The sequence below is a fragment of the Patiria miniata genome, unplaced genomic scaffold (genome assembly GCF_015706575.1).
Source record: "Patiria miniata isolate m_02_andy unplaced genomic scaffold, ASM1570657v1 HiC_scaffold_24, whole genome shotgun sequence".
NCBI lineage: Eukaryota > Metazoa > Echinodermata > Asteroidea > Valvatida > Asterinidae > Patiria > Patiria miniata.
Window position 1 is genome coordinate 17,316,114 of NW_024037063.1, and position 23,151 is coordinate 17,339,264.

A 23,151-nucleotide genomic window follows, 5' to 3' on the forward strand; every position below is an offset into this window, starting at 1 on the left:
ATGATTAATTATCATTTCTCTTACTACATAATAAGAAACGATTGTATTAAAACGAACAGAAATTTGAAGTTAAACAATACTCAGAGTGCACGCTTTAATAAAGTTGGACCCATCGTTACCGTGGTTTGTTTACATTCATGCTTGATTGATATCTGTTATTCACATCATTCATTTAGGAAATTGTATTTCAATGTTGCCATTGTTCACAATGTGTACAAACTTGTATGAACAAAAAGAAATAGATAATTTGTAATTAGAAGAGTACTTTAAAAGGAGATCATAAATACTAAAGGAGCCAAGAAAAAACGACAACATTGCGGACAAACCAATCCGGGCACGCTAACAGTTCTATCACGAAGGCCCCCTTCAATGGCGAGAGCATTGTGCTAGCTATTGATCAGATAATCTGTACGGGACAGTTGGTTTGCACAATAGTGTGCACAATGGTTTCTCCATTGAAGGGGGCCTTGTGAGTGTACAATGATCACGTGCCTGGATTGGTCTATAAAAATAATTTTGTGTCCCTACTTGTGGAATTCTGAATTAGGAGAGTGTCGCTCCGTATCATTCAGGCCAACATCTCTCCTTGTTGGTAACACATAGCTGTGGAGTGAAAAAGTAGCATGGGTTCTTCTCCATATGTAGTTTTCGTAAAATTCGTCGTCAAGATAAAGAGGAAATCTGTTTCATGGAATTTTATCACAGAGATATCAACCAGATAATATTATTTAAAGTATAGTGCTTCGCTGCGTGTATTTGAGTGTGGCTGTATTGCATGGTTAATTATACAATCATAAAAGCAGCTTTACGTGTATTTGGTTCATTTTTTGTACTACATTAACGGTACTATAAAGGATATACACTTAGCAACTTATCGTTCGTATTTCAAGGGCTGTTAGTCCAGAGCCTGTTACCTTTCTGAAAATGTATAATGAAAGTGCAGTTTCCGAACATTATTTTAACACAATGTAAGCTTCAATGTCAACCTTATTGTACTTAACGTAGTGCTATCCACCAGAAAATAAAATTCTTTTAATCCTCGTTGCGTTCTCTGTGCAAATACCTTCTTCTTGAGAAAATTTCCCCGGATATGAGGGCGGTATGATACAGGTAGGTCCGGACACAATCTATAAGCCAGAGCTCGTAAAAGTTATATATTTTGCTTTTCTATCCCATTTAGCTTTAACATAATTTTTTTTTCCCGATCCGGCTGTAGATCGCGACAACCCGACCACTTTGTGGAACAGTTTTGACCTGTCGTTGTTTACATCCCAGACACCTCTCGTGCTCTTGTACGCGACCAGAGCAAGCGCGGCCTGATCGAAGCGGTGCGTGTACCGCTGAGGACCTTTCTGGTTTTGCGCTAGCACACTGCCTTCTGGGGAAATGCACGCCATGTTCAACGCACAGTCCACCCAGGGTCCGATGATGTTCGTCTGCACGAGGGCGCTGTTTACAAACAACAGGCGGTTGGCCTCGAAGCACATGGCGTAGCCAGCATCTGCACGGAACTGCTCCCTGTCGATGCCTAGGGCTTTGAACATCTTCGGATGGGTTCTTACCAGCATCTTGTTGGATTTGAACTCCATGATTCGTCTAATGAAGCCTTGTTGCTCCTTGAGCAAAGAGAAGAGGACAAGTGGGTCCTGTTGGAAACGTGCTGATGCATCGCACCAAAAGATGACACCAAATTCATCCAAGGTCTCCTGTTTGGCAGTGTAAACATAATTATGCACTTGACATTACTAAAGGCCATGCGCTGAACTCAGGAATAATTAAGCTGCATAACATCGTGGCCCTCAGTGGCCAAAGACAAGGTTTTTGACAGTCACAACCATGGTTTACAGGATACACTACGCACCTGTAAACCGATTCTTACGCACTTAAGGAAATAGCAGTATAATCTCTCAAATTGAGATTCTTGGATTTTACAGTCTTCATTTCATCTTTTTGTCAACCGAGTTTGAATCATCTCAGTGAAGCGCAATAACAATACTCATAATATTCATCGTAAATTAAATGCCCTAAGTGACGGGAATCAGTGTGCAATTATAGCATCAGTAGTATTATTTCATCGGGGGTATAAGTCCACCTGCTCGCTGTGGTTTTGTCCAAAATGCAATGCCTTCAGTGCATGATTATTCAGTAAACAGTCAAATAGTTCCCAATTGTTAATATTCCGTACATAAACGTAAAACATAACTGTCCGAATCAATACGCGGGGAAGTTAGCAGTCTGTTTTATTTGGAACATCACATGTTAATGCTAATAGGTACGTAGGAACATTGGCATTAACCCGTAAAGGACCTACCGTACCATTGTAATGACAACCATGCTCAAGGTCAGGATACTGAGGGATGGTGCTAAATACCCTGTGAAAATATTCCACCTGAAATGGTATTGTTGGAAAGAATATAATTACGGGTTATGTTTTAAGTGTGCCTGAGGAACACGTTGCTACCGGTGTTCGAAGAAGTTTGGTAATTTAAGGAAGTTGCTAAGGCGTAAGAAGAGTCACGGGACGGCCATGTTCCCCCACTGCATGCAATGTAGCTTTGTCGACAGACGAAGAGATAACACGAGGCGCCACTACAAGGTTAACCACGAAGAACGATTAAAGATCTAGCAAACATCCGTCTGAACCGAGGAAGAGCCAAGGAGGAGTCCTGAAGAAGGTGACATTCTATGGCACCTAATGACAACACGGGGTCACATGGACAAATTTGCATGCACCCACGGTTTTTGTTTTTTTCCGAAATAAATCGGATAACTGCTCACAGAAACCAGTTAATCAATTTTTCAGGGGAGAATATACTGTATTGTGTCTAAATCCTGGGTTTGCATTTTAAAATAAAACATCTCAGACGATATCACGAGTGCCCATATTTGTCATATTCAAAAAAAGAACCTCGGAAAAACCCAAGATAAGGGCGATCAGATTGGTTGAGCTAATTATAGCATTCCACGAGCCTCGGCAAGAATAGCTCAAGATTTCCATACCCTGCCGCACGGGCGTCGCATACAGGGTATTCCCACCTACTGGAACTTATGATGGTAAGCTGTATCGTTAAATTATGTTGTCCTTAAATGAGGAGCCGCAGAGGACACTGCGCATGTTCAGTAAACAAATCTGAATTTGGCCAAAATAGGCTGTTAATATTTGGGTAGGATTAAGCGTAAGGTGTGCAGCATGCACGAGATTTAAACTGCTCGAATCAGAGGCGTAGTTGTTGTCCCATTTGCAGAGGGGGGGGGCACTTGAGAGGTGTCCTGATTGGGAGCGTGATGCGTTTCATAAATTCATTTTTTGTTTTCCCAAATTTTGAGCGGGTCCAAAATTTCCGCCCAACATTTAATATATAAAGCAAGGGGGCACTAGGACTCTTCATGGAATTTGTGCGTGTTGGCGCAATTTTAATGCTGTACACAGTGGCTGCCTTTTTTTTGGGGGGGGGGGGACGTCACTTATAAAAAGAAAATTGAGTTCTTATTTTTTTTTTGGGGGGGGGGGCCTTGGCCCCGTTGGCTCCCCTCCCGTATCTGCTGCTGTTCCCCCTTAGATGTGCCACTTTAGCAGTAAAGTTCAGATTTAATTGAGGCCAATTCCTACTATGACACCACTAAATTAAGGTACTTGTCAACAACAAAACTCCCCTTTGAAGAACTGAACGATCCAAGTATCCTGGAACAAATGAAGGCACTGTTTCTATCATGAAGATATTGCAACTTTTTGTCATCACCCGGTACCGACAATAACTTGTGTATATTGGTTGGCGTTGAAGCCGTTCACATAACTGGATTACGAGGTTTTGAGATCGTGGTGAACAGAAAAACACACGAAGCGGAAACCGTCATGTTCGTAGGGTTGCGAGTTGTACGAGGACCGGACTGGAAATCTGGCGAACAGGACGGGGGGAAGGGCTGCGTAGGCACTGCGGTCCCTGCCGAGCCCGCAGAGAGTAGTAAGTATAACACCATTAATAACAGACTTTCTCACGTCCAAGGTATGCCCCCAGGGTTGAGTTCGAAGCGTGTTAGTGTAACGTAAAGGGAGTAGTAAGTACAACGTAATAAATTGCAGAAATTCTCATGTCAAAGGTATGTCCAGAGGTTTAGTTTGCAGCGTGTATGAACTAAGTATAATAACGTAAAGGATGTGCCATATAGCCTATTTTTGGCACGGACCACGGATCGACGCAGAATCACAAAATCAAATTCATGTACTCTGACAAGGTGTAAAATATTTAATGGCAGTGGGCATTATAATTCCTCCCTCCCTCCTGTTATAGTATATTGTATCAAAATTAAGTCTGCTTAAGCCTTTCTGCTTATTGGAGACTCTTCTTTTCATGTTTTATAGCCAAGGGCGTCTGGGTGCGATGGGACTCGGGCAGGAAAGCAAAGTACCGCGCTGGTGGAGCAAACGGACAGTACGATCTGCGGATTTACGATAACGCCCAACTAGGTAAGACCCGAAAGTTGTTTTGATCCCCTCAGTCCGACTCCATAGTTGTGGCCGCCAGCTTGTTGCAAGTTCCCCATTCCGATACATGTTATGTTATTATTTTTTTACAGTCCGTATCGCGGAGTCGGTCGTTAAATGATCATTGACGGATCTGGAGGGGGGTGCCATTATGAGGAAAGTAAGGAAACTACGCTTCATATTGGGAGATCAGAAATTGTTTGAGGGAGCGATCGAACCAGCCAACAGAAGACTTTATTTAAATGTTTGATGAAATAATGCCTGTGGTTGCCTCACTGACACGCATTGACAATTCATGCATAGACCAAGAAAAGATGCGGGACCAGATTGTCAATCATGTGAAGTTGAACAAAAATGTCGACCAAAATAAACCGGGTAATAGTAACAGTTGTCAGTGGAAATCGTGTGAATGTACAAAAAGTTGCTTATGTCAAGACTCTTGCTGAAAGGAAAATAACCACAAGTACACCTGCCTTTGTCTTTTCAAAATAGAAAAAGAAAAGCAATTAAAGGTAGGGTAGGTCATTTTTCATTTTGGTGCATTTTTTTTTCACTGAAGCAACAACAGTGCGTAAAATCTAAAGATGGCCGGTGCTTAATAATCTCTGGCTAGGTTGTACTTTACAAACAAATACCGGTGACGTCTTAACATGTTAGAGCGCCCTCTCGTTGTAGTTTGAAAAATATTTGAAATAAATAATTAGTTGATGTGTATGGCGAAGTTTGATGAAATCATTTTATAATTGGTGTATATAATCAGCTTCATGCTAACAAAACGTTGAGGGGAGGAAGATCGATGACGTCACCAGACCGAAAGGTACAATAAAAAGACCTTGAAACCTTAAAAAAAATTGACGAAAAATCAACTGGGAAAGATATAATCCAGATTTTTGCTTAAAAAAGCACAGTTAACATGGCTCTCGAGCTTTCCGGTAATGACGTCACGATAGCGTCAGTCATCAAGTATCAGATACAAACAACCAAAGAGTTTTAGATTTTATCTTTGAAAATCAATGTAGAATCAAATATGAAAGATCTGATTTTGCTTTGACAGGAATGGATAGAATTATCTGGGGTCTTCATTACTATTCCGTGCAAAATCACGTGACCCTTCTTTCCTGTTGAAACCGGAAGTGCCTAATTGTTATTTTAACTTAGTAAAAAATGGGAATTTACTTTCATTAATGTGAGTTTGCAGCATTAAGGTGGGCTTTTCAAAAATCTGACCAGTGGCGTCATGCATTATTCGAGCGCACTCTGGCGGCAGGTGATCACGGGTCTTGTGACGTAGTCTTAAAAGTGCAATCTTTAGTCTTAAAAGTGCAATCTTTAAAAATATATCTACAGAACCATAAGTCCGATTGGGTTGAAACGTTGTACATACCTAGTCAGGGACGTGTCATTGATTACAACCAAAAAAAAAATCGAAGAAGGGGTTATAGACTTTATTAACGAGTCGGAAATATTAAATTGAAAGCGATGTAAAGGCTTCATTTTTGGAACTTGCGAGTAGAAATGAAAGCGATGACATAAAAGTTCATTACAAAATAATACCAGTCAGCTATGTGAACAATTTCATTTTTGTGATTAAACATACCCTAATGTTTTAAGGCACATTCACAATCCCATTCAACAGTTTACAATTTATAAAAAAGATTTAGTGAACGCGCTCGAAAATGGTTTCCTTGTGAATAAGGTCTTTTCGTCAAAATTCTATTTCTAAGTGTCATAAAATATTGTATTTAGGAGTGAAGCATCCAAATATGAACTGTGACGGCTGTCAAGAGGACGGTATCGTAGGAATACGCTGGAAATGTCTGGAGTGTCATGACTTTGACTTGTGTCACAGCTGCTATAACGAGGGAAAGCATGACCTGGGTCATCGCTTCACTAGGATCGAAACCAACTCAGTTCCAGGGTAAGTGGGTTAAGTGCTGGTTTTTCTTTTGTGTAAACCGAGTAAACATTTTTTTTTAAATGCTCGGTTCATAAATTCACGGTTTCGATTTAAGAATGTCAATATCAGGGATATTTATCTGTATTAAATGCCATTGTAGACGTCGTATCTCAAGTATGCACTCGTGACTGCACTTTAATTGCTTCGTCGTGTTCTGTTTTTAAACGCGGCTCTTTACAAAGCACGAACGTCTACACTACCCTGGCTATCTCTGGGCACAGTTCAAAAGTGGGCGTTGCATGCATGCCCACGATACTGATTTTATTCTACAACCAGATATAGTCAGTAGCCAAAATACGTTCGTGAATCATATCCCATGATTGCAATAACGTTCACGTGGTTTTAGATTCACGAATTCAACTAACGCCAGCGCATTATGTTCAATGAATATACTTGGTTGCAGAAAAAAAAGTAGGGCAAATTGCGCCTGGTGTTCAGAGCAGAATGTACCTTGGACTCATAGTTTGTGTATTCAAACATAATTAAACCGACTGGTCCGATCCGAGTCGGACTTCGGAATTAAACGTCTGTGGTGATAGCAAAATTATGGCGACAAATTAATATGTTTGTAATGTATAGCCTAAGCATTCTTCAGCAAACATTAAAACTGCAGAATTTTATCAACAACTATTTTTATAACCATAACAGATATTTCAAAAGTATCTGCCTCCAGAATGACTGTCTTGATTTTCTTATATATTGCGCATGGGCCCTTGAGATACGTTATCGCACAAATCTGTTACACTCTGTTTGAGTGGTCGGGCACAACCCAACCACTGTTTGAAATTGTTAGGATTAATATTTATTTAGGTCTTTCTTTCTTTTTCCGGATAATACTTCTCAGCGGGTTTTCTCCTAGACAGTTTATTGTATGAACTTGTAACTTTAAACATATATCGACCCCTATCCCGAGCATATAACCTTAACGTCATGATGACGTCATCGATTTGAAAAAAAATGACCGTTGAAATCGTTGAAACAATGTTCGTCTTCGTTCACCTATAACTCTTGAACAAAATGATCAATCATGTTCATACCTTGTAATCAGATAGGCCATTAAATGATAAACATTTTTGTTGTGTACGTGAATTCGCTTGACCTTCCAAGTCATCCGGGAGGTCAAAGTTAAGTGCGTTCAAAATGAAGACATTAGTTTAAAATAAATAAAGCACAAACATTTCTTCCGAATGGTTTACAGAATGATCATAAAACCAAGTCTGAACTTGTATCTTGTTACGAAGATGTTATACATTTTGTTACGTCATCATGATGTCATCAGGTATCAAATTACAAGCGATTTAAGGGCACAATTTGAAAAAAGTTTGAGTTTTATCCCTTGAACTAAATAGAGCTTCGTGTTAATATTTTGTGAGGTTGGAGGCGGTGCCTTGAGCTACATTTCTTATTCCCGGGTACAAAACCGCTTGACCTTCACTTCCGGTGTTACCAGAAGTGCAATACAAATTGAATCTAACTCGAAAACGGACGCATTTCACTACAGACAAACACATTATGGAAGTGCTAAGTAAGGAATGCCAAACATAACTTTGACGTCGTCCCTCAAAAAGACTTCCTCTAGCGGCGCATAAAAATAAAGAGTAACTTTTTCAAATTTTAAAACCATCAATCAAAACGTTACGAAATTCCCCCTATATATTCCACGTAACTGCAAATTAATTTTCAAGGTTTCATAATCATGACGTCATCAGACCGAAAGATACTGTAGGAGAATTTAACAATGATCATTTTGTTTTTAATTTAAATCCATCATTTGATCTCTGTCTCATGACATTGTTTCTAGCCTAAAAAATGACATATGTTAAAATTAACCTTGTGCTTCAAAATACTGTGACGTCATCAAACCGGAAGTTTGGTGTTATTTAAACATACACTTATAATAACCATATTTCCATGCGGTATTTTTATTTATGGATAAACGGATATCCTCCTTGAACTAAATCAGTTTTCCCTTGTTATTTGTGAGAACTCCAGTCAGAAAACGGACTCGGCTAGTGTCTAGTGTCAAAATATACACATTTATTTACACACTCCCAAGGTTCACTAATTTACATTAAATCTCTCTTTAAAATTCTTGTCGATATAAAATCTTTATGTTACAATTTGTTACCAAGTGTTCAAAAGACTTTAAACGTGAACCAGATATGAAATCGACAACACACCAAAATAGCACAATGAAATCCAACTACACCAATAATAGACCACTAATATCCAAGTACACCAATAATAAACCAATGAAATCCAAATACACCAATTATAAACCAATATACCGGTATCAACCTAGGAGCTCAAAGTACAAATACACCAAGTTATTAACTAACTCCAATGAAATCCAATTTGCGAAATACACCAAAACGTACACCAAACAAGTATACAGAAAATTACATGTAACTCACTCTGCCACCAAGGCTGAACTACTTGGCCACCAAGGCACAATTCAACTACAAGCCACCAAGGCAAAATCCATCATATCAATATGCCACCAAGGCACTCTCTGCCAATACGCCACCAAGGCAATTTTACTCCCTTAAGGCAACTTTACGCCACCAAGGCAAAAGAGGCCAAATACGCAAGATTCAATAGAAATTACTCAATATCAATTCAAATACAGTAACAAAATTGCAAAGTAAACTTAAACCCTCCACCAAATGTTCAATTTATTATCTTGCGTCCACTCTTCATTCCGTGTCCACGTCAGATGCGTAGAACCACGCAGAGTAGCCTCGCCCATGAACAGGGTAGCCACGCCCACAAGCAGGGTAGCCACGCGCACGCCCACATCAGACTCTAGCCCCATAAATGTGGCCTATTTACTGGACTGCCTACGTAAACATAGGCCACACATCCACATGTACAAAAACGTGTCGCACTTTGCCAAATTTTGATTTTCACATTTAGGCTTAGTTTGTAGGGTTTGTTTTGCTTTTGAAGTATACTCACCCTCTTTATAGGCTAATCAGAAAGTGCTGCCTTTTTCAGATGTCTATTTTTCGTGAAATTTCCGGATACATTTGCACACGTTTGCGTATGAAAATTTCAACATGAAATTTCAACAAAAAATAGACATCTGAAAAAGGCAGCACTTTCTGATTAGCCTATAAAGAGGGTGAGAATGCTTCTAAAGCAAACACACCTACAAACTAAGCCTAAATGTGAAAATCAAAATTTGGCAAAGTGCGACACGTTTTTGTACATGTGGATGTGTGGCCTATGTTTACGGAGGCAGTCCAGTAAATAGGCCACATTTATGGGGCTAATCAGACTCTAGTCAATCACGCCAGATTACAGTCGTCTTCACCCTCTACGTACTGTATCGAGACGACACATCGAGTAGTAACCTCTCGGTAGATAACTGCCACATATAAAGGGCCCTCTGTAAAATTAATGAATTCGATTCCAAAATAGTGGTGCATTTATGCTTCACACATAGCAGGAGAAATATACAGAATCGATCATACTAGTCACATATAAACAAGCACTATTCGAATGAGCATTATCGACCATTAAACAAGAGCAAAGTCTTCAACAAAATGATGTAGATACTAATCTACCAACTCTGTACATCATTCAATCTGAATACTTCAAAATGCACTCTAAATTACATTAAATAAAGAAACTAAAATCTTCTTACATATTTGTGGCCTCCGTCGTTGCCTGCAGTCCGTCACCAGTCCCAAAGTCAAACGGGGAAGTCTAGCTGTTACTCCCATATGAAGAACACTTGTTGAGCAAACTCGGGATACAAAATTAGGCAAAACCCGAAGAGCAAAAAGCTCTGCTGACAATCATGTAGAAAAAAACTTGCTACATTTGACAGAGCTTGACCACTGGTGAATTGCAATGCAATGTAGGCAGCAAGACAACTGACCATGGGTAGATGTAGAAGGCACACCTATACTGCCTCACACTTCAATGCACATAACTACAAGACCCCACCCAATTGTTTAAATTCCAGTCTTTTTGTGTATACTTACCCTCTTGAGTCTTAGATGCATGGTCCACTTTCTAGAGCCCTACCCATTACTTCAAATGCAAATTCATGACATCTTGGCATAAAATGAATATTCAACACTTGTGAATATACAGGGGGGGAAAAGGTAAGTGCAACAAACTTTTGTGACAACAAACAAAACTGGGGAAAATAATTACACATCTTATTCTATGTACAATTCGATCTGGTTCAACTCTGACACTATTTTTGACTGATGACGTCATCATACCGGAAATAATTTGTACGTGTACCTAAAAAGCATACTGAAATGTATCATACCCTGAAATATGCATATTCTTTTGCAAAATAATTGGTTTACTGGATAGGTTGAAGTTTTGTTTGCCTTTGCTCTGACAACAAATATATTCACAACTTAACTGGGCAGTGTCTAATGAAATAGTTGTTTGCCCGACCACTCTGCGTTTGTAACTCAACGAACGCAAACCTCTAGTCGACCACTGTCTAGAATTGTTCTGATATTCTTCTTTCCTTCCATCTTTCTTTTTTTCCGGACAATAACAGTACATGGTGTGAACTTGTAACTTTCTATATATATCGACCCTCATCCCCAGTGGTGCATATTACCCTGACGTCATCGGGTGTCAAATTTCAAGCGATTTTTTCAATGAAAAAAATGACCGTCTTCTTTCACCTATAACTCTTGAACAAAATGATCAATTATGTTCCAAACTTGTAAACAGATAACCCATTAATTGAGAAACAATTTACTTCCGGTGTCACATGAAAATCCGACTCCTATGAAAATCGGACCCCTTTTCCCTTTTATATGTTAATCCCTCTCACGTGACAGGTCACTTTCCTAATTATCATACTTACGCATGCGCAGTATTACCAATGAGTCCGATTTTCATAGAAACCTAAATTCACGCTACACCGGGTCTACCGGAAGGTCAAAATTAGGTGAATTCAAATTTAAGATATTAGCCTGAAATAAAAACAAAGCAAAATTTCTTCCGAACGGTTTACGGGATGATCATAAACCCTCCTGTGAATTTGTACCATCTCACGAAGATGTTATAAATTTTGTTATGTCATCAAGACGTTATCAGGTATCAAATTACAAGCTATTAAAGATTTCTAGATTTAATCTTTGAAAATCAATATAAAATCAACCGTGATCGACCTGAACTTGGCTTTTGCGGGAATTGTAGCAGCGCCCTCTAGCGGCTCGTAAGAAATAACTAAAACTAGTTGTCAGAAGAAAACACTGAAAGTGTTTCGTTTATAGATTATATATTGTTATCACTACATATGAGAAAGTTGCAAACTGTGATGATTTTTGTATCATTATGCTTTAGAGCAAAATAAGAAATCTTAATTCTTGCATAGTATGAATGTGGCAACAGGCACTGAAAAGAAAAAGAGACGTCATTGAACAAATAAAGATTGGATTTTGTTAAAGCTGAACTTGAATTTCTTCATTTACACGTAGTAATGTAGATTTTTCTCACAAACAAAAATGATAACTAAGGCCTTTCAAATAGAAGTGCAGCAATTTCGTCATGTCGCTGCTGTCCACGACGTCGTGTGATTCGCATGCTAGGTTGTAGGTTGTTGACTGCACCGTTAGCGACATCCTCCTCCTCTCCCAACATATCACTGCCGTCTTCCTGAAGATCATCATCAGGATCGTTCAGAAATTTGGACACGTTGTGAAGCACGACACAGGTCATGATGCATTTGGGATGTTGTCTATCTTGAGCCGATTGCCATTTTTCAGAATAGGGAATCGCCGCTTCATTTGTCCAAAGGACTGCTCGAAAACGACCCTCTTACTTGAAAGAAGCCTGTTGAAGTTCCTTTAGGAAGGAGTCGCGGGATTACTGTCGGGTCTCATGATGTAAGGAGGTATTCCGTATCCAGCATCCCCAAGAAGGAAACCGTGCACATTTGTTGATACTGCTTTGTGTACTTCCCATGCTTGGAAGATGCGAGGATCGTGAACAGATCCTGGCCATCCAACATCCACGCTTGTGAAGTCAAACTTTTCATCACAAGTAGCCTTCACCTTCTCCCCAAATTGTCCATGTGGCTTGTCGATGCGAACGTTGGTGCAGTAGATGGCCCCAATAGTAAATGGGAATGCATGCTTCTCAGACAAACAATACTAAACTTGATCCATTCTGGATGTTGATCAGCTATCATGTTAATGGTGCTTGCCACACATCTGCTTACAGTAGGCTGAGTTACCCCCGTAACTTGCGCGACCGATGTCTGATATCCTGAGGCCGTTAACGCAGTGTGGACTCCATTCGCTCTGTTGGTGACAGGCATACACTACGTGTTTCGTGATTGTCAGGCAAGAATGTTTGCGCCAGCCATGCCACATTTTGTTTGTCGAAACGAAACAGTTTATGATAGGTTGGATTTTTCGATCTATTCTTGGTTTGTACACCTTAGGCCGAGCCCGGTCGTCTCTAGCGGGCATAAACATGAAGAAATCTTCTCTGATGTCTGTAATATCACTAACAAGCGAGAGGTCGAGCTACCATTTGGGGATCATGTAAAACTACAATTGCTGAATAACACAAGCAAAAGGTTGTTTTATGTAGTTTTTAGCCAATTGCTAATCCAGGTGGCATTTGCTTGCAAGAAACAAGCTTTTGCTTTTGCTTAAAACTAGAAATTTTAGCTTACTAGCAATTGCATATTTGTATGTATGAAGAAGCCTAGAAAAAGCATTTGCTAGTTTTTTTTAAGAATTCGGCCCAATGGGTACAGACCTAAAATACAAATTTCGTACCGAATAGGAGCTAGTCTCAGACACTGAGCACACCCCACATGCCGATTGCCGTCCTTCCATACATTGGCCATGCATCACTCAAAATCCAGGGTATCCTCCATGAAGCCAATATTAAGGTCTACTTCCGGACTCGCAATAAATTAGAAACGAATTGTACACCAACAACGACAAACACAAAAATTCAATAAAGACAAAACACAAAAAAGCCGCAACATGTTGTGTTGTGTCCAGGAAAGCTTTGCATGAAATCTGCTACATTGTTCATTTAGTATGCAAATACCTTTCCGATTCGCGAATTTGTGTTTCAGATGTGAGGCCAGTAGCATACGTGTCACCATAAATCATGATTTTTTTTTTCATTTCAGGGTCGAGGTTCCCTGTCGATTGGGCGCCACCAAATGCCGCTCTTTGGGCATTTTCCCAGGTGCCAAAGTGGTGCGAGGGCCGGATTGGGAATGGGAAGATCAAGATGGTGAGGATTTTTAACTAACTTGCAAATATTTTGCCATTTCTTTTAGCAGGAGGCTGCAGATGCAATTAACCTTTACTATAGTATTGTCTCTCAGCTATCAGCCATAGTTTATCCAATGTAACTTCCAAATAGACACCTTTGCCCGTTCTCTTTGGGGCCATCCATAAAGTACGTACGCACGAAAAGCCGCCTTTTTAGAACTCCCCTCCCTTGTACGTACGGCATACGCAGTGGTTCAACCTGCCCCCCCCCCGGTACGCATATGCATTCGGTGTACAATATACATGTTCATGTACATTTGAATAAACATGCTTGCCGACTACTTGAAGCAATCTTTTTATTGGCGATTGTGTACTTCTTGAACTTACCAAACTAGTTAGGGACATTTAAAACCAACAAGAGTGCAGCGCACACCCAAGGGCGGGGGGGGGGGGGCGCTCGGGGGGGGGGCTCAGCCCCCCCCCCCCCTCAGAGAGGTTGGTTTTTTGTGTGTGATTTTTTTGTAATTGTTTTTTTTTTAATTACCACGATCTGCTCTAAGTGATATGTATGTGGCCTATTTTCGAGTAGTATAATATTGGTGTATGAAGCGCCACCAACGTCAACATAGTCAGCCCCCCCCCAAAAAAAATTGCGGCCAAAAATCTAGGGGCAACATTTTGTGAAAAACATTTAAACTTCTAAAAAAAAATTGTGAGCTCCCAAAGTCAAATCCTGTGTACGCCACTGCCTTGAAGAGTGTCATGGACACATGTAGAGGGCAGGGTTGTGATCTTTTTGGGGGGGTTGGTTGGTATTGGGGGTAAAACGATGACGAATTAAGACAACGAAATGCAACACGAAAATAAAGATGGCGATCACCGCGACGTACCGTGAATGTGCCAAAACCGCGATTATTCACATTGCATGAACTGTAAAAAGCGTACGAAAAATGCATTTCTATCGAAAGATACTGTAAAAAAAGAAATGTATATTTGTCATTAGATTTAAAAGATATGTCAGCTGTGGGTTGCGAAAGTTGTTTTGGAATTTAAAAAAAATTGACTTCAACTACTTTACCAAAACTAAAGAGGGGCCCTTATCACAATCACGGTTTCATCATTTCGCGGTCTCTGAAGTTTAATTATCTCTAAAGGTGTTGACTGGCGGTGGCACTGGGAAGAAATCTAAATGGTGGGGGTGAAGGGTACAGTGTTATAACAATTTTCGATGCATAAAAGCTGATTCTGATAGCAATAAAATATGAGAAAGTACATTGATTTTAGGACAATTTATTCCCAGCAATTTTTGTTTGCGTACGTCCGCATTTGCTTGGCCCCCTTCCCCTTGAACTTGAACTTGAACTTGACTTTATTTCATTTCTTAATTTACATGAGTACAAGGTAATAAACAGATAATAAATACAATTTATAGAGATGCGGAATCCATAAAAAAAGCTTAGCTTGTGGGTATGAACCCCAAGATTAACATGATTATAGTACACACAGACAAATGGATTACAAACACACCATGTATGTATCCAAAGAGTGGGCATGGAAGGCAAACCGGATGAATAAAAATAAATTTCAATATGTATGTAAAAACGATGATGAAACAAAATCATCAACAAAATCAAGAAAAACACCATTATAAGGTAAAAAGGAAAAGTACGTACATGTCGATAATAATATTACAATGAAATGATCAACAAATTGTTGGTGCACATAAATTAAAATATGACAAAATAAATAGCGAACAAGGCTTAGGCGTATTTGTTTAAGAGGAATTGCTTGAAAGTTTGTTTTGAATATGATATCAGATTCGGTATTTTGAAAGAGCCGCTGGAGGGAGTTCCATAGCTTGGGACCTTGGAAGGAAATGGCTTTTTGAGCGAATGTGGTAAGGAGATGATTGGAGTCTATATTGGAGTCTTCAGTATCATAGACAGGAGGCCAATTAGCAGAATTTAGCCCATGATTTAGTTTATTTAGGCTATCCTTTGAATATGAGTGAACATACTTATTAGGGACCTCCATTTTTTTCTTTGAGCTTAAGGAAGGGACTGGAATGAGCAGTAATATCATTCACTAGGATGTATGATTTAGGACAAGTGGCGATGTTTGTAAAGATATTGTCGATTAGATCTCACCAGACAGGAGGCAGGTTTCATTTTGCGAAGATGGAGAACTTATTATATCACTAAAATTGAGCATGAAGTCATCATAAGAAGCCCTGAGAGGCCTGTAAATCAGTGACAACATTTGGTGATGATCCAGCGTTTATTTCGACAAAGAGAGATGCAATTGAATAATTTGAATAAATTTAATCTTGCCTGGCCACAAACTTTACACTATCGTGGATATATATGGCTACCGACACCGCCACCGATTTTTTTTTTTGGATCTATTATATGTAAGAAGAGTATAGCATGGCAATGAGAACATATCAGGATGTTTCTTTGAGCCAGGTCTCAGAAAAAGCAATAATAGTAAATTCACTCAGCGACTGTAAAGTAATTCTCAGGTTATGGAATTTTTTAGGTAGGCTTCTGATGTTAAAGTGGACAAGATTAAAATCTGACAAGCGATTTCCTTCGTTCATTGTTTTTGTGTAGGTCAGTGTCACTAATATTAATACAATTATTGGTGACTTGTAGGGGATTATTGTGATCTTGGCTATCCAACAAATTGAGAGAAGGTAAAGAAGTGGAAAGATTTAATGGACTGAAATCGTCAAGCATAGGGCTATTGTCATTGTCTTGGGGTTATGAGGTCTTGCAAACCAGCATTATCCAGGTAATTAAAAGGTAAAATGTTTAAAAGACAAATGTGACAGATATAAGCTTCATCACTTTCAGATTAACTATTATATTGGGCCAGGGTAAGACTTGAACATTTTAAGTGAACCCAACTGTTGCTAACGTCACAGAGAATACCGTTTTGATTTGCCTTGACCGAGAGGTTACAAGAGACACAAGGGAACCTAATGGGCATTATACACGAAAGATACACACATAAAACTAAGAAAGAAAATTAATTGAAAATACATGGAATAAAGTTTAGCACGAAAAGGAAGGTAAATAAATAATAATCTTAAACGTAACAGAAACAATAACAGTGATTCGACAAGTTATGAAATATGCACTCTTTGAAGAAAGTGATAATAATCATGATGATTTAACCAGGAAAGAAGGCAAAATGTTGGTAAAATTATAATAATTTAGGAGTAAGCAACATAAATTATAATGAGCTGAAAACAATGGGTTTGATGGTGAAGATATGACATGCATTGCAACTTAAAGATATCAGAGAATGAGTACTGCGAAGTAAAACAAGATAAGCAAAACAAAACAGTTGCAACCAATGTAAGCAGAGGAATAGGTTCATGGTATACAGCATGCAGCATGCACGGGCAATAGATGGCATGCAAATTAAAGCTTGTCAAGCTGAGACATGGTGGTCACAGTTACCTTTCGCTTGTTCGGCAGAAGACAGACAACGCGTCCATCAGCAATCCAGGCCTTCTCAACATGATGGTTAGCTTGAGCTGCCTTGAGCAAGGCTAGACGGGTTGCAGTTAAGCTTTCAGTTATCATCATGCCGGAGCCCTTCAGCAGACGCTTTTGCCCAAAGACCCTTGCACGATTGTAGTAGTTGATGAATTTGATGATCATCGGTCGGAGTCGTTGTCGTGGCTTTGTGTGGGCTTTCCCAGGCGATGGGCCCGATCAATGTCTTTTATGGCCAAGAAAGCCTTTGGCATGACACTGTTGAGGGTAGAGGAAGATGATCGCATGTGTACGCGATGTTAACACCCCCTCCCCCCTTCGTTCGTACGTACTTTATGGACGGCCCTTTTATTTTGTCTTTTGAGTATTTCTTTACTTACTTGGTGGTTATCCTCCTGAATACTCCACGTGGAAGTCTAACAAGGAGGCATTGGGGAAGTGCAACTAAATTAAATCCTTAAAGGTGTTGTGGTTTAACAAACATTTTTTTATAACTCTGATAGGAGGAGAGGGGGAAATTGGAACCGTGAAGGAAGTGATTAGTGCACAGGGAACCCGTCGTACCTGGGTCAAAGTTCAATGGCCCAACCGCTCTACTAACCAGTACCGGCGGGGTCACGGAGGCAAGCTAGACGTACAATACAAGCAAGAAGACACCGCTGGAGAATTCTACATCGAGCATCTTCCAAGGCTCGGTAAGAAATAATGAAGTTGTGCCATATTGGCTGCGAAGTAGCGATTTAGGGAAATGTCTAGAATTTTTTTCGCTGAACAAAGAAATGTTATGTTAATTCCCTGAATAATGTACAGTAAAACCCCGTTGCTAAAGTACCGGCAGTGGCGTAACTGCTTGTGGTGGTAGGGGCACGACCCGCTTGAGATATTGTATATTATACAATAAGGAACGAACTTTACATAAGAGTATATGACAACTTTTCCAAGCACTGCATAACTTCAAGCCATACAAACAATGATAAGTCGGAAACTTCACTAACTAATTTTTTTATTCAGATTTTTATGTAGAAAAGAGAAAAAAACTATAGGTTGACTACATCACTCGATGTCAGTGCACAAGTACGCATTAAAGCCAGAGTCCATCATTTGCAGCTATCCAAAAAGTAACTGGCGTAATTATTGTTGAAAAACATACTTGGTTGAAAGATAGTAAGGGACTTAACTCCCTGTGAAATTATTCGTTCATAAAATCCTAATGGTGTTCCTATGGTGTCCATGACATCCACATGGTGTTCCCATGGTGTCCATAAAATCCCCATGGTGTTCATAAAATCCACATTGTGTTCCATTGTGTCCATAAAATCCCCATGGTGTACCCATGGTGTTCCCGTGGTGTTCATAGAATCCCCACCGTGTCGATTAAATTCCCATGGTGTTCCCATGGTGTCCATAAAATCACCATGGTGTTCCCATTGTGTCCATAAAATCCCCATGGTGTTCCCTTAATGAGCATACAATTTTCCATGGGGATCATTTTAATTTACATTATACGTCATCGTACTGACATTAACATCAAGCCAGCAGACCCAGAGGCTCAGCTGTGGTCATCGTGAATCGTCAGCAGTACATTGACGAGACCCACCACTAGTTGAATAATCGAACTAACTTCATCTGCCTCTGACCCCACAGGTTCTTCCTGTTAGATACAACAGGTGCTGGACGATATACGACCACGTGACCAGTTGCCCAAGAAAGCTCACACATTTCTTTCCCAACAGACTGTAGGACTGGCAATCTTCTTCCCAAGATTCACAATGCTGGTTAGCCCGGTTGGCCCATCGTCTCTGGTAATGGTTCTCCACGGAAAGTATCTCCCTGTTTATTGACAGGTTTCTCAAACCCTGCGTCCCATGGATCTCATCGTATATATCCATGATACCCCAGACACTGGGACTATTGACGTCTTATCTTTGTTAACCAACATCCCACATGAGGAAGTTATTCGTTCGAGGAAGACGTGTTCAATGGCCCTAACCAAGACAGGACACACGACGTCTCCAACCAGTGATATAGACACCCTCATGAGACTTGTGCCAACCAAGAACAATTTCTTGGTCAGTACAATTTTCTGGCACCACCCATAGCACTTGTGGTAACATCACTTACAACACCTCCAAAGTCATATATCTCATCTCTTGCAGGCTTTTAGGAGTACCGTATGCTCGGGAGACAGAGAACACGCTTGAACAACGTTTCTATGGTCATCAATCAACTGTCAACACCAAGAGACTGGATAACCCTGTCGGTTACCACTTAAACCTGCCTAACATTCAATTTCTGATAATTATGATTTTACAGGGTATAGAGTAATTTAACCGTCGCAAGGACTCAGTTCGTATAAGCAGGGAGCAGAATGGATGAATCGTCTTTTGACTGTTGAGCAACATGGTCTGAACGTCAAGCAAGGCAATGATTAATGTTTCATTTTTTTTCTCCAAGTGTCATTTATTTCAGATCCAGCCTTACACTCTCGGGTTTTACTCTTCCTCTTTTCCCTCCCCTTTCAATTTCACCCTTATCCTTATCCACAAGTTTCCCCCATTTATTACCCCCTATCATTCACACTAACACCCTATTCATTGCACTCCTCTTTCAATTTTACCCATTTCCTTATCCACTCACCCCCGTCCATACTATTATCCATCTTCTCCCATTCACACTATACCACATTCATTACGAGTCTCCTGTGTTCCCTCCTGCATCATTCGTTCCTTCAAATCCCCTCTGTTCCCTTATTTCCTTATTCCCCTTCGATCTTCACACACACTGGTCTGCCCCTCCTCCCCCCCCCCCATAGAGCTATATTTAATATGGCCCCCAAATCCCTGATTTGTGTTTCCTCTCCCAACCCTGCATGTGTGTTTGTCCCTACATGTTTGTTTCTTGTTCCAGTGTCATTTGCCTCTGAAGAAGTCCTTGCTAAGAATGAAGAAGAGGCTACTCTTATTTTTTATTTTAATTTTGGAAAAAAAACACCGATTTTATTTACAGAAGTGTGTAGGCTTTTTAATTATTTGGAAAAGAAAAGTTGATTGCTTTCAGGTTAAATACCAACTGCAGTTAACTGTCGAGCTGAGACAACTTGGTTATGGTTAGATCGGGTGTCAAATTACAAGCGATTTTTGTTTTCGTAACAATCTTCTTTCATCTATAACTCTTTAACAAAATGATCAATTATACTCCAATTTTGTAATCAGATAGACCATAAATTGTTAAACATTTTTTGTTGTGTGCGTGAACTCGCTTGACCTTTACTTCCGGGTCTACCGGAAGGTCAAATTTATGTGAATTCAAGATGAAGACATTAGCCTGAAATCGAAACAAAGCACAATTTATTCCAAACGGTTTACGGTATGATCATAAAACCTAGTGTGAATTTGTACCATGTTACGAAGATGTTATAACTGTTGTTACGTCATCATGACGTCATCAGGTATCAAATTACATGATTTGATTGCACGATTTGACAAAATACTTTGACCTATATCTCTTGAACTAAATAGAGTATCGTTTTTGTTTTTTCGTGAGGTTGTAGACGGTGCCTTCAGCAACATTCCCGGGCACAAAACTGCTTGACCTTTACTTCCGATGTTACCGGAAGTGCAATAGAAACTGAATCTAACTCTAAAACGGAAGCATTTTACTACAGACAAATAAATTATGGAAGTGTTAAGTAAGGAATGCCAATTACAAAAACATTATTTTGACGTCATCCACGAAAGGGCGCCCTCCAGCAGCACATGGAAAACAGTTTAATCTTTTCAAATGTTAAAACTCTAAATCAATATTTTATGATATATTGCCCCTATATATCCCGTGAGCAACCACAAAGGAATTTGCAAGGTTTCATAATCATGACGTCATCAGACCGGAAGTTACTGTAGGGAGAGTTCAACAATGACCATTTTATTTATTTTTTTATGTTAAATCCATCATTTGATCCCTGTCTCATGACTTCGTTTTTTTTGCACCCCAAAAATGACATTTGTTACACTTAATATTGACCTTTTGCTTCCAAATACTGTGTCGTCATCAAACTGGAAGTTAGCTGTTATTATTACATACACTTAATTTCCATATTTCCATGCGTTATTTGTACTTAATGATAAAACAAGTGTCCTCCATTCCCTGTTTTGACTGATGACGCCATCAAACCGGAAATAACTTGTACGTGTACCCAACTGTTTACTGAAATTTATCATACTTTAAAAGACGTATTCTTTTTGTATAATATAATTGGTACTGGAGATGTTGAAGTTCTTGGTCCTTTTTTTCTGACATAAACATATTCATAAGTTAATTGGACAATGTCTAATAAAATGGTTGTCTACCCGACCACTCTGCGTTTGTAACAACAAACGCGAACCTCTAGTTCTTTCTTGGGTTTTGCGCCAATACAGATGCCACTAGCCTCCGCCCTTACTTGGATACCGGAGATAAGGTCCGTCTGCTTGACATGGACCCTACGAAGCTCAAGGAACTGCAGCTAGAGAGTTGTGGCTGGAACGAGGAAATCAAAGACGTAAGTTGACAGCAACGTACACAGCGGGTCATAACTGGTCGAAACCATGTCCAAGCGCTTTCCATGAAAGAGGTAATTTAACTGTTTGTGCAATATAGTGAAGTGTCGTGCACAAACTATGAGGGTTCAGTCATTAGGTAGTAGAGTTATGAAAGTGGTCATGCACATACGGATGTTATATATGGGGTCGTCTTGCATTGTTCTCCCTGTATCCCTCTTCTTGAGAATTTTCTTTGCAGGGTACCGTCCTACAAAGACCGACCTAAGGGGTACAATAATTGGTTTCCACATTCTTTATATTGAACTTTTTTCTCCTGATTCATGGCTCTGGAGGATTTTTTTTAATGAAAGTGAAGTCCAAGAACCATTTGTTTGACAACTGACACATGCACACAATGGTCGACTTCGGAATAAATAACAATAAATAGGTAAATTCGAATTTGGCAACATCTTCATGGTAGAAAACAAAAACAACACATGAAAAAATCTTGGAAAAAAATAAAATCAATCTTAGTAACTTTAATATTGGCCCCATAGTACAGAGGCAAAGTCGGTGAAGTCATCGCGGTCGACAAAGATGGCGACGTCAAGGTCAACTTTGGCGGAGCGTCGTACTTCGTTAATCCGCTGTGTCTCGTCATGGAGAAAAAGAAGGAAGCTGAAGATACCAGAGCCGGTGCTGGAGGTACATGGGATAGTCTAAAGAATGCCAACAATCATGGATAAATAGATGACGCCAAAACGTTTTGATTAAAAAAATTGTAAGATAATGGCATCCACAGACCTGTGAATCCGGTCTTAGGAACTCACACGAGCTGCGTTGTTTTTAACAGATTGACTGCGTTTATGATGCCAGAGCTTGATGCGAGTGTCTTGATTTCAGACATGGCTAATAGGACATTTTGTTTTAAAGTTTCAAACAGAAAGCCTAGTACAACTCGTTGTCTTATACACTCCGTTCTATTGTCGTGTTTGTTTGGTGGCAACTTTTGATCACGATTTTTTTTTTATCCAGTTTCAGAGCTCAATGTAGGTGAATTACTGGCCGCTCTATACCTGAAGTCAGAGCTGGAGAAACTCGGGGATCTGCTTGTCGGATCAGAGGATAGATCGAGCGGTGCTGTTCTCTTCCGGGCGGCTGCTGTTGGCGACACCAACAAAGTGCGAAGGATCATCAATGATCATCCAGATGCGGTGAGAAGATTACGACAAGAAACTACGTTAATCTTCTTTGCACCGTGAAAAACTTGCGTCTTTATGTAAGATGACCGTTGGTTCAGCGAAAGAAAGTCTTCTTTGGCCACGTCAGCATTACTTGGCAACGACCGGTGTCATATGAAAATCGAACTCCCATGAAATATGGACCCCTTAACCCTATTAGTGGTTAAACCATCTCACGTGACCGGTCACTCTCTCCCAATTATTATATACAGGTATGCGAC

General features: G+C 39.8%; 1 protein-coding gene across 1 annotated transcript in view; it reads left to right on the plus strand.

Annotated features, from left to right (window-relative positions):
* The first annotated feature begins 3,853 nt into the window (after positions 1-3,853).
* LOC119732333 (E3 ubiquitin-protein ligase MIB2-like) overlaps positions 3,854-23,151 on the plus strand; it is a 39,860-nt gene continuing 20,562 nt past the window's right edge. The window contains exons 1-8 of the mRNA XM_038205791.1: positions 3,854-3,962; positions 4,361-4,465; positions 6,230-6,401; positions 13,579-13,685; positions 17,676-17,867; positions 21,588-21,709; positions 22,247-22,406; positions 22,731-22,903. Of these exons, the coding sequence (XP_038061719.1) occupies positions 3,854-3,962; positions 4,361-4,465; positions 6,230-6,401; positions 13,579-13,685; positions 17,676-17,867; positions 21,588-21,709; positions 22,247-22,406; positions 22,731-22,903 (1,140 nt within the window). The remainder of the gene's footprint in view (positions 3,963-4,360; positions 4,466-6,229; positions 6,402-13,578; positions 13,686-17,675; positions 17,868-21,587; positions 21,710-22,246; positions 22,407-22,730; positions 22,904-23,151) is intronic.